Source organism: Phocoena phocoena, chromosome 6 (genome assembly GCF_963924675.1).
Source record: "Phocoena phocoena chromosome 6, mPhoPho1.1, whole genome shotgun sequence".
In the NCBI taxonomy this organism is placed as follows: Eukaryota; Metazoa; Chordata; class Mammalia; order Artiodactyla; family Phocoenidae; genus Phocoena; species Phocoena phocoena.
In genome coordinates, this window is record NC_089224.1 from 60,310,103 (window position 1) to 60,322,374 (window position 12,272).

At 43.2% G+C, this 12,272-nt stretch overlaps 1 protein-coding gene across 2 annotated transcripts in view; it reads right to left on the reverse strand.

The window, feature by feature from the left end:
• Window positions 1–251: 251 nt before the first annotated feature.
• Window positions 252–12,272, reverse strand: part of RCL1 (RNA terminal phosphate cyclase like 1) — a 57,691-nt gene continuing 45,670 nt past the window's right edge. The window contains exons 8-9 of one of the 2 annotated variants that reach the window (XM_065879070.1): window positions 11,106–11,209; window positions 252–1,051 (exon numbers count right to left, since the gene is read on the reverse strand). In XM_065879070.1, coding sequence (XP_065735142.1) covers window positions 1,009–1,051; window positions 11,106–11,209 — 147 coding nt within the window. In that variant the 3' untranslated portion in view covers window positions 252–1,008. Of the gene's footprint in view, window positions 1,057–11,105; window positions 11,210–12,272 lie in introns of both variants that reach the window. The other variant, XM_065879069.1, reaches the window with a different exon arrangement.

Here is a 12,272-nt window from a genome sequence, read left to right on the forward strand (position 1 = left end):
ATCCATTTCTTCTGCTAGCATCCATGAAACAGTAATCATCTAACTTATTAGCTTGCAAGTAGGGTGAAATTCTAGACTCTGACACTATTACACTTAGATCTTTTAAATCAGGAGATCTACTATCTTTACATTATCAATTTCAAAAGAACAGAATTTTTTAAACAAAACCCTTTTTAAATTTTTCTTGTGGACATAATAAAATTTGCAGCACTGGGCTACTGTGGGAATAAAATGAGAAAACACATAGCACACCTGAGATACAGAAAACATCCAATAACTTTCGTTAGATCCCTGCTCTCCCTAGTCACTCATCCTCCCCAAAATCCACATACAATGAACCAGATGGGGAGCAGTATGTCTCCAAGATAGCAGTCCACTCAGAAGACAAGGGATAAAATAGTCTACTACACCAATTTCTGACATTTGCATCACACTGCACTACTCATAAAGGGCTTCCACCCATATTATCTCATTTAATCCCTACACAGAAACCAAGGTTCAGAGAGGTCAGTCCTTGCAGAACGAACAGTAACTCCACAGGTCTGGAAAAATAGCCATATGGCAGAAGCCTGGGGATGTGGGCTGAGAAAGCATTGCTGAAATGCAGCTGTGATGTTGTTCTAGCAGCACGACTGTATCCTGAAGGTACACTCTTCATCCAGGTAAGCCAAGGGAGTTCCCATCATGAATAGGCCTCCTGAGGAATGTCTGCCCTGGAGAAATGGCTGGAAACCACAAGATAGAGAAACATCTTTTATTCAGATATGCTGATGGTTTTTAAATGGAAAATTTTTAAAGTCCTTAATATAAGAGGCCATCCTGTCCTGGATGAACTTGGTCCCTTTGGTTCCTTGGCAGCTTCTGCTGTGTCCAGAGGCCTTGGGGCCTTTCATCTTGTGACAGTGTCACTTGAGGGTCTTGCTGAGGTTGGAGAAACCAATGCCAACACAAGTCATCAGCACTTTATCCCCTCCCTTGAGTTCTTCACCACATGGCTTGGTTTCAATTTTAAACATAATCTGGAAAAAGCTCTTCAAATGCCGCAAAAATTCTATCCTAAAAAATAAAAATAAAAATTTAAAAAAGGGAGGGAGAAATGAAACAGGAATTCGGCTTTTAAAAAATTCTTCTCCAGCCTAGAACTGAAGCTTTTAATTTCCCAGATCAGGAGGAATAACTGAAATTAAGAACTTCTATCAATGCTGATTAAACAGCATTTATTTACAGCCTGCCAGATTCCAAAGATGATTTTAAACAGCTTGCAGAGATGCACACAACGTAAGACAAATTAAATAAAGAAAAAGAAAGGAAAAGGTTAGAGGTTAGTCCTACACATGCATTAGAGTGGACATGAATACGGCACTAATCTTCAAGAGGCTCATGCAGAGAGAGAAACACGTGCTTTAATGAGTCACAGTATCATGAGATTAAAACCAAGCAGGGTGACTGCTGCTGATGCTGAATGAGAGAAGTCTCTCTCTCCATTGTTCAATCTCGACAGCCCTTTCATTCATTCAACAAATATTTATTGAGTGCCTACGATGTGCCAGGCACTGTTCTTCATGCTGGAGATATTGCAGTCAACCAAAAATCCCTTCTCTCATGAAGCTTTCAATCTATATCCTTGAAATATATATATACTTCCTCCATAGTCAGAAATTTAAATAAAGTAAACAAGGCAGATGAGAAGGAAACGTAGGTATAAAATATTTGTGTGTATATGGCTGAAGGCAATACTAAATAAGGTGGCGAGGGAAGTGCTCACAGTAAACATGCAGAGGAGGTTCAAGGGGCTCTTTCTTGTCATCTCCCTTAAGACAGAGCGATGGCTTCACCCCAAGAGTACCTTGGGAACAGCAATTCCGTGGAAGGACCATGGTACTGGTCTGGCCTAGCAGATTCGGCATCAACCCAGCGAGACTGACCATAGGACTCACCTGGAGAGTTCATTTAACAAGCAGATTCCTGAAGGTTTCAATCAACTGGCAACTGGTGGAGAGGAAGTGTCCATGTGGAAGAGCCCAGAATCACAGGCCACATGTCCCCTCCTCACCCCTTACCAAGCCGTGTCTCCGCAGGGCACAGGGGCCAGAATCCTCCCTGGTGATTCGTACCAGCCCAGTTTGCGAAACACTGGTTTAGTTAAGAACAGATGATCTGCACGTCTTTTTTTTTTTTTTTTTTTTTTTAACATCTTTATTGGGTATAATTGCTTTACAATGGTGTGTTAGTTTCTGGTTTATAACAAAGTGAATCAGTTATACATACACATATGTTCCCATATCTCTTCCCTCTTGTGTCTCCCTCCCTCCCATCCTCCCTATCCCACCCCTCCAGGCGGTCACAAAGCATCGAGCTGATCTCCCTGTGCTATGCGGCTGCTTCCCACTAGCTATCTATCTTACGTTTGGTAGTGTATATATGTCCATGCCTCTCTCTCGCTTTGTCACAGCAATCAGAGAAGAAAAGGAAATAAAAGGAATCCAAATCGGAACAGAAGAAGTAAAGCTGTCACTGTTTGCAGATGACATGATACTATACATAGAGAATCCTAAAGATGCTACCAGAAAACTACTAGAGCTAATCAATGAATTTGGTAAAGTAGCAGGATACAAAATTAATGCACAGAAATCTCTGGCATTCCTATACACTAATGATGAAAAATCTAAAAGTGAAATCAAGAAAACACTCCCATTTACCATTACAACAAAAAGAATAAAATATCTAGGAATAAACCTGCCTAAGGAGATCTGCACGTCTTTAATGAAGTAGTTCAGCAACCCTGTGTTGTGCTGCCTCCCAATCAAACCATACAAACAGTTCTCACACAGAATGTACATGGAATCACCCGAGGAGCTTTCAAAATACTGATCCTGACATGCAGATCAATGGAACAGAATTGAGAGTCAAGAAATAAGCCCACACACTTGTGGTCAACTGATTTTCAAAAAGGTGCCAAGATAATTCAAAGAGGAAAGAATAATCTCAACAAATGGTGCTTCACACGCAAAAGAATGAAGCTGGACCCTTTACTCACATCACACACAAAAATTAACTCAAAACGGATCAAAGACCTACATGGAAGAGCTAAAGCTATGGAAGAAAGAAGAAGAAAACACAGGAGTAAATCTTCATGATCTTGGGTTAAGCAATGATTTCTTAGATACAGCATCAAAAGCAGAGTGATAAAAGAAAAAATGGATTAACTGAACTTCATTAAAATTAAAATCTTTTCTGGACACTATCAAGAAAGTGGAAAGACAACCCCCAGAATGGTAGAAAATATTTGCAAATCATTTATCTGATAAGGGTCTGGTATCTGGAACATATAAAGAATGCACACAACTCGATAATAAAAAACCAAATAACCTAATTTTAAAATGAGCAAAGGATGTGAATAGACATTTCTCTAAAGAAGATATGCACATAGCAATAACCACATGAAAAGATACTCAACATCATTAGTTACTAGGGAAACACAAATCAAAACCAACAGAAAGGCTATGATCAAAAAAGAAAGATAATAACAAAAGTGTGGGTGAGGAGAAATTGGAACCCTCAAACACTGCTGGTAGAAATGTAAAATGGTACCACCACTGTGGAAAACAGTCTGGCAGTTCCTCAAAATGTTACACAAGGAGTTAGTTACCATATGATCCAGCAATTCCACCCTAAGGTATATACACAAGAAAAATGAAAACATACATCCACATAAAAACTTGTACATAAATATTCATAAGAGCATTATTCATAACAGTCAAAAAGTACAAACAACTCAAATGGCCATCAATTGATGAATGGATAAACAAAAGATGGTTTATCTGTACAATGGAATATTATTCAGCCATAAAAAGGAATGAAGTACTAATACATGCTACAATATGGATGGACCCTGAAAACGTTCTGCTAAGTGAAACAAGCCAGTCACAAAGAACCACATATTGTTTGAGTCTATATGTATTGGACAGAACAGGCAAATCTATTATAGCGACAGAAAGCAGATTAGGGGTTGCCTAGGGCTGGGGGGAGTGAGAGGAATCAGGAACACCTGTGAATGGGCAAAAGGGTTTTCTTCCGGGGTGGTGGAAATGTTCTAAAATTAGACTGTGGTTACATTTACACAACTTTGTGAATATACTAAAAACCCACTGAATTGTACACTTTAAATAGGTAAACTGTGTGGTATGTGAATTATATCTCAATAAAGTTGTTTAAAATAACTATTTTATTTGTGAAGTTAAAAAAAAAAAGAACTGATACATGGCTCCCGTCCTCACACAGTATATACCAAACTAAGTATAAAGCCTACTGCAATGCATTTTCCACCCTCTCCCGTCCCTTTATCCTAGTTAATCTAGTCAAAGGAGGAAAAAGCAAAAAGGGGAAAAGAAAGTCTGAACAATTCCGCATCCTGTCTGCCCGAGATGGGCTAAGAGATGGAACAGTAACTAGCCCGGACAGTAGGAGTCCCGGTGATGGCTGCATGCTCACAGAAAAATTCCTCACTTCTTTGCTCTCTCTTCCACCTTGGATTGTGCTACTTCATCTCCATCTTTTAAATAACGTCCCATTTGCCACCTATTCTACGAAGCCTTCTCTAGCCAGTAACCCCTCTGGGTTTCCATAGCATTCTTGGCTCTGCTTATGGAGTCTAATGAAATGCTCATGTGTAAGGGTCTCACAACTGCCCTGGCCCCGCTCTTGGTAAATTATATAAGCACCTCCAGGGCAATGACCTTAACCCATTACACCTGCTAGGCACTATATATAAGGCACTCAGGAATGGGGCACCCAACAGAATGTGGAGGTTAGGGTTTAGGGATACTTTTTTTTTTTTTTTTTTTTTTTGCGGTACGCGGGCCTCTAACTGCTGTGGCCTCTCCCGTTGCGGAGCACAGGCTCCAGACGTGTAGGCTCAGCAGCCACGGCTCACGGGCCCAGCCGTTCCACGGCATGTGGGATCTTCCCGGACCGGGGCACGAACCCGTGTCCCCTGCATCGGCAGGCGGACTCTCAACCATTGCGCCACCAGGGAAGCCCCAGGGATACTTCTGAGAAATGACTTCAACATTCTTAGCAATTAAGGGAAGTCAATTCTTCCCCTGCTGGCTTTCTCATTTTACTAACCAATTGAAATTTTCAGGTTTTTGCTCTGTCCCAGCCTCACAACCTCCCTAACCCTGCCCTAGGAAAGAAAGAAAACAAACACATCAAAAAAAACCATAGATAAACAGTCCACATTTGTGGGCACAGCTTCCGGCTGGCAGCAACGCAGAAAAAGCCAGCCATCTCACCCACTTGTCTGCATTCTAAGGAGGAAACAGCCTGTTCTCTCTCGCTGCTGCTTCGGTTCTAATACAGGCCCGAGGCACGCTCTGCTTCCAGAGCCTCCCCAGCCTACTTCATACTTCACCCTGAATCGTTCAACTGTGCTGGAAAAACCAGACACCTTCCCCAGCTGGCAGAATTCCTAAGAGGCCGCAGCCTGCCTCTGATCTCTTGGAGAAGGAGGGGAGAAACACAGGCTTGAGTGTGCAGGCCTGCATAGTTGCAGCTTTGGGGTATTTGTAGCCTTTGGAATCGTTAGAAAAAGCAAAGTCAGTTCCACTTTTTACATAATGTTCTGCCAACCCTTCAGCCTGTCTGAGGAAGACTGTGTAAGGACTGAGTTAAGGTACATTTCATGATGCCCTCCACCGCCAGCCCCATTCTCCCTAAGTCTCCTGTGGCTGGGATAGCGTAAAGCAACCATGCTCAGAAGCTGAGAAATAACCTCAGGCGATATGAAATACTAACAGTATCCTTAAGAAAATGAAAACCAAACAGAATAAACTCACCCACATCTATATGCAGTTGAACAAAGTCAGGTCCAGGGCCGGTCCGTGTCCTTTTCCACAGCCCCACGCGGCACCGCTCCCCTTTCTTTCTCTTCCAAACACCATACGGTAGACCCACACTTTCTAGACACAGCTCCCCAGCCACAGAGCCAGGCAGAAGAGGCACACCGAGGACACCGAGGGCACCCCCGCAACAGTGTGACTGGAAGATTTTCAGACTAACCCTTTTAGGCAACTGGGACTCCTGACTTAAGAGAGGTATCCTTAGTGAGCTTTCTTCCCCCAGAACAAAGTGATTTATATCTTTTAAAAAATGAAAAAACAAAAAACCACCAACAACCTACTTTTCCTGAACACCTCCAGTCCATCTGACAAGCAGGTTTCAGAGAATCCTGGAGCACAGAGGTAATTCTTCCTGTGTATTTTCCAAGAGTGGGCTGTTCCCACCACCATTGTTGGTCAACAGGTGAAGGCCACTGGGCTCACAGTCATCTGCCCATTGGATCCCAACTGCCTGGAACTTGCCAGGTTGCCCGGCCCTGCCCCTTAAAATACAGCCCCTCATACCAGGTTCCCCTCTGAAGCCTGCTAGAGAGTGGTGGTGACGGGGATCACGACGCGCTCTCTCTGGCGGCTCTACAACAACAAACCATGATAGCGGGCCCCGCCTCCTGCTCCACCAAGCCACCTGGACACTGGGGTCACCTACTTCTCAGATCTAAGGAGTTGCTCTGCAAATTGAGGGGATGGAAGATCTGGGGGTGGGAAGAGAATCTGCTCAACAGGGCTCCCTGTAGTCACGACACGGCATCTTTTAAATATATCGGTGGTACTTTTTCTGCCGAAGAGCTGTTTTCCGAAAGACCAGCTGACCTCTGCTCCAGGAATGAAGTTATTAAACTCCGTTATAAAGGCAGCAGGAAACAGAGAGCCAGGCTGGCTGCACTCTCAGGAGACATGGATACCAGGCCAAGTTCAGCCAAGAACTCACTATGAGCAGGTGACTGACCTCTTTGTCATCTGAAAAGTAAGGATATCACTTGTTTTACCATATGCCAAATATGTCCTGCGGCTCAAAGAGCATAATAAAGGAGAACTGGGCTTTGCAGCATTTAAACCGTTTCCCAGATGTGAGGTGGCGTGTGCTGTGCTGGCTCCCAGAGAGGAGTTGGGCAACTGAACCCAAAGAGCAGCATCTCATTGATCTTCACATCACTGTGCTACACACTGGGTGAACCAACTACCCCAATCAGTCCGTGTTTGACAAGGACCCTGGGCTCTCGCTCCCCAGCATGTCACAAAAGTGAAAAGAGGTCATTTATTAAAACTAGAATAAAACAAAGTGACGTAGTTTATTTTAGACTTCCAATGAAAGACAGAAGGAGATCATTTTATGACAATTTGAAACGAGGATTCTGAAAAGATACAGCAAGGCACCCTGGGCTCAGGCAGGGAGGTGCCTGGAGTCCAATAACATGTGTGAAATCCCAGCTTTTACTAAACAGCACAGTGGGTCAGGGAAGCATGCACTCTGGATGAGACGTCAGAGTCTGAACCCCAGGTGCTGACTGTGTGACCCTGGGCACACGACTTGACCACTCTGTGTCTCAATCCGCTGACCAGTAAAGTGGAGTGTACCTGCCTTCACCACTTTACCACCCTTGTGAGGTTATCATGAAACCTGAAAGAGTTCGTGTTTGTAAAGTACGTAAAACATCTGGCCCACAGCGAACACTGTTAAGTGTTCTTAAATAAACATCCACTTACAGAATTCTCAGGAACAGTAAATAAGATGTGTGTAATTTGTTTAGTAATGTAACTGCAGGAAGTTAGTCATAAATTTAAAAATTAGTGGATACAGGGACTTCCCTGGTGGCGCAGTGATTAAGAATCCGCCTGCCAATGCAGGGACACGGGTTCAAGCCCTGGTCCGGGAAGATCCCACATGCCGTGCGGCAACTAAGCCCGTGCGCCACAACTACTGAGCCTGCACTCTAGAGCCCGCGAGCCACAACTACTGAAGCCTGTGGGCCTAGAGCCTGTGCTCCACAACAAGAGAAGCCACCGCAATGAGAAGCCCACGTGCTGCGACAAAGACTAGCCCCTGCTCGCTGCAGCTAGAGAAAGCCCGCAAGCAGCTATGAAGACCCAACACAGCCAAAAATTTAAATAAATAAATAAATAATTTTAAAATCTTTAAGAAAAATAAAAATTAGTGGATACAGATTTAGATAGCTGAGCAGACGATTTACAGCCGACTTCAGGCCTGAGGTTACCCAAAGCAAGTTTACCAGGCCTCCTGGTGTTCAAAGTGAACTTCACAGGAGACTGGACGTCCGTGTGCGCCCAGCACTGATGGAGCTCTGCCAGGCACACCGCGCTGCTGGGAGAGCTAAGTGCCCGACCGCATTTAAGCCTCGCTCCACCTTCACAAGCCCATAACTTCAGGACCATTCACTTTCTCTGTGGATGAAACTGAGGCTCGGAGATGCCAAAGACCTTGTCCATGGTCTCCCAGTGCTGCAAGGTAGAGCCAGAACTGAAATCCAGATAGGCTGGACTCCAATACCTGTGCACTGGCAGAACACAGAAAGTTCCGGTCACCGCAGTCTCTGATCATAAACAATTTCTGAAAGTGCTAATTAAGACGCTCGTTGATATATACTCCTACTTTCAAATAAAGTATACATCATCCTTAAACTGTAAAATTAAGCTTTTTCAGGGGAAAGTAGAACCACCATCACTAACTGTAAACCACCTAAAACTCCGCAAATTGAAAAGAAATAGATTCTCCACATACCAGCATGTTATCCAATACTATTTTATTCTACTGAAAAAAAACCTCTCTGGCCTTCCCAAAGAATTTCACACATATAGACTTACTTTCTCAAATAACACAGAAAACCATTACCAGCCACGTTAGACTTACTTTCTCAAATAACACAGAAAACCATTACCAGCCACGTCCTGCAGTAAAACAGAGAGAAGAGGAAAGGGGAAAAACAGAAAGACCCTTATTTTCCAGAAAGGGTTTGAAAGCAACACTGCTAGAAAACACTATCCTGCTTAATCCCAGTGCTCTGTAAATAGACATTTAAAAAGCTATTTATACAAATCAAAACATGCAAACTGCCAGAAAAACTACATTTCTTTAAACCAAAGAGGGTCTTGCTTCTGGTTTTCTTTAGAAATCTGAGGTTACAGAAAGCAGATTTTTATGATTTTAATTGGACATAAAAATACATGTGATATTATGGTCTCCAAAGCTCTTGAATCCAACTAGGATAAGCTGTTCCCTCACCATGATCATCCTGACTGTGGATTCTGTCCTTTTTACCCTTAACTGTATGCAAACGCACGCTGATAATTTTGCCTGTCCTGGAGCACGCCTATTTCTTCCCACCTTTGCCCTTCATCTCTTTGGGCTTCTAGAGCTTTCCACAATGATTAAAGGCAAGAAGGGTCCCAAATAGATACAGCTTTCAAAAAGAAACTCCCTCCTCCTCCCTTGTGCTAGCTTACTGAAAGAAGGGAGGCTGCCCTTTCCAAGCCCCTGGCCGCCCTTCTTGCTGGAAGCCCTGGGGGGGTCAAGTAATCCAGAGGAAGACTGTCCTACAAGTCCTAGCCCCAGGGCTCAAAACACAAAATTTTGTTATTTGTCCCACTCCTGTAAAGCTCCATTCAGAGCAGACCACTTTGTTTTCCCAGGAGATGTGTAATTTTAGGCAAGGTTTCTGGAAGACAAGACACTGCAATTAATGTTTGGTGAGGGGGTGTGTCAAGGACACAGGAACTTTTAAAAATGTCCAGTCACATCTTGACGTCTCCTCAGAGTTTGCTGACTTAAAAAGATTATACAAGGCCCTGAAGACAAACTGAAAAAAAAATCTCTAAAAGCAAAAAAAAAAGTGTCAAGGAAAAATAAAAATATACATTCCATTTTTCACATAATGTTCTGCCAAACCCCATGCCCCAAGACCACACACATTTCTAGACACCGCCTCATGCTGCCCGAGCAGCCAGGCCTTCTGCTGCCCTGAAGCCAAGGCTGGGAAAGCAGCAGCCATGAGACCAGCTAAGAGGGTGAAGGGCACTGTGGCGGCCACACGGCTGTCAGCCACTTCCAGCAAACTCGCTGGGAAGCCAATCTCTACACTTAGGGTGCTGTGCACCCAGCCCTCACCTCCTCTCCAATTGCCTTAACTACAAAGTCTCTCTGGGCAATGTTGATTCCTGATGTCAGCATGCCACTTAGGATTACTCAATTTCAGATTTCCTGTCCTGTGAAATACTTTACACAAGTTATCGGGAGATAGTGTGGTCCTCACCAGTTTCCTGCTTTCAGTCTTCCCGCAATGCTAACAATGTATTCTCTTCCATTTCCTTGTTCCAAAAAGCCTTCCACCACCAACTTACAGAAGAAAAAAAAAAAGCCTCCAAAAGAATCTTCTGGTCTCTATACTCCCAGTTCCCGGGTCCAGTGGTACACTGCCCCCTCTACAGTGCCCGCCCCTTTCTCAATGTGATGGCACCACCATTCTTCAGTTATCACAGTACTGTACCTTTCAGATATACAGCATCGGTACCATGATAACCGAAAAAGGACAGTTCAGTCTCATATCTACCTGAATATTTCCTCGAACCCAAGGCCCATTCCCCCCGCCAGCTTCCCACCCACAGGTGGCCATAGAATGATCTTCAAGTATATAGACACATGTACAGAGATGTCAGTGCTCAAACAGGCTGTTTCACAGCAACCTCACTGACTATCAACAGGAGTGCTTCTTTCACTGTGCTGTTTAGAATTCAAGTCTTCTGAGGACCTGCTCTTTTTTGGAGAATGCCTGCTTTAATACCCCAACAGTCAACCTCAAACTCACCTCTGCATTTCCCTCCTAGTCCAGTGGTGTTATTATGAACTTTGCCTCTTGGACAAAAAGGCAGTCCTTTTTGCTAAAGCTAACAATAAAACCCAAGCTATAACAGAAGCAGGAGTTTACCTCCAAAATGGAAACAATATCTAAAGCATAGACAGAACTGTCTAGTATAGATCACGCAGTCTTAATGACACAGAAATGACAGATGGGAAGGAAGAAACTGCAGGAAAGAAAGGAAAGCAAAATCCTTGTTAAATGCCAGATGAAAGCGACAACCTCCAGCACGTTTAAGGATCAGCATAATCAGGTGGGAACAGGATAGTGCTCATCATTTTGTTTGACTGGAGGATTAAACTGGACAGCATAAGGGGGCTGAAAGAAAACAACTCACGTGTAGGGAGAGAGTGGTCCGAGAAGGACCTTGGAAACATCCTGCTGTCCAAGGGTCATGAGTAACAGAGCCAGGCTTTGGTTGGTCGAGTCCACACATCCACCCTGTAAACACAAACACTTTAAGGATTAATCATTGTACCAAACTAGATAATGGAAAACCAACAAAACAGAGGGAAAAAAAAAAAAAAAAAAAAGACACAGATGCCCAGAGTATCAGAACCACACAAGAGCAGACGGCAAAATTCAAGCAATAATAAAACAGAATAAGTGTCTTTTAAAGAGTTATCCTCATATCAAATAACTGTAGGGGGTTAAACTAACAGTTAATCAAAACAATTGTAAGAGTTGAGACTATCAGAATGAATAGACATTTAAGTTTACCGAGGTATATCTAGTGAAAAATGAAACTTCGCCTTTGTAATTAAAGCCATAGCAGGACATAAAAGCAAAAAAGCATAATCATTTATAGGCAATGCATAATTACCAAGGGTTAAGTGAATGACATTTCTACTTATTTAATCTGTCATAGAACACCACAGCTAATCTGACATGAGAGGACCTTTCCCTTTCAAGGGTCTTACCTACAACACATTCGATGACATTCAGAAAACTGCCTGCCATGTCACATTAGATTCCCCTCTTTAACCCTTCCTGTGTGCCTTAGAACTGGAGAACTGTTCAGACCAGATCCCTCCATTCTTATTATTTATGCATTATGTTCCCCCATTTTCCCTGTTCTTCCAAATCAATAAGCAGGACAAAATTCTCTTCAAAAACTTTCTCCTGAGGTACAACTACTTTGGTTGCCTTTCTTCTTTCATTCTCGAATTTTTCAACCATTTCAGCCATTTTGCTTCTGCTAGATGCATGCATTACTGCTGCTTCCATTTGTGCCTTGAAGAATGTCTTTATTTCAGATCATCCTCTCTGGGATAACTTTATAAACAACAACTTAAATTTACACTGTACATACTGAAAGCAAGATGACCTTGAATGTCTACATACTTTGCATATTTCACAACAAGAAATCCAGTTTCTAACCATGGCACATCACTGTTCAAGGCTAGACTCTCCCAGACTTGGAGTGGGATAAGTGGTCACCCACTGCTGCTTACGTGGGTACACCTCTCTCCTTTTTTAATGCACGTAGGGTAGGGAATAAATC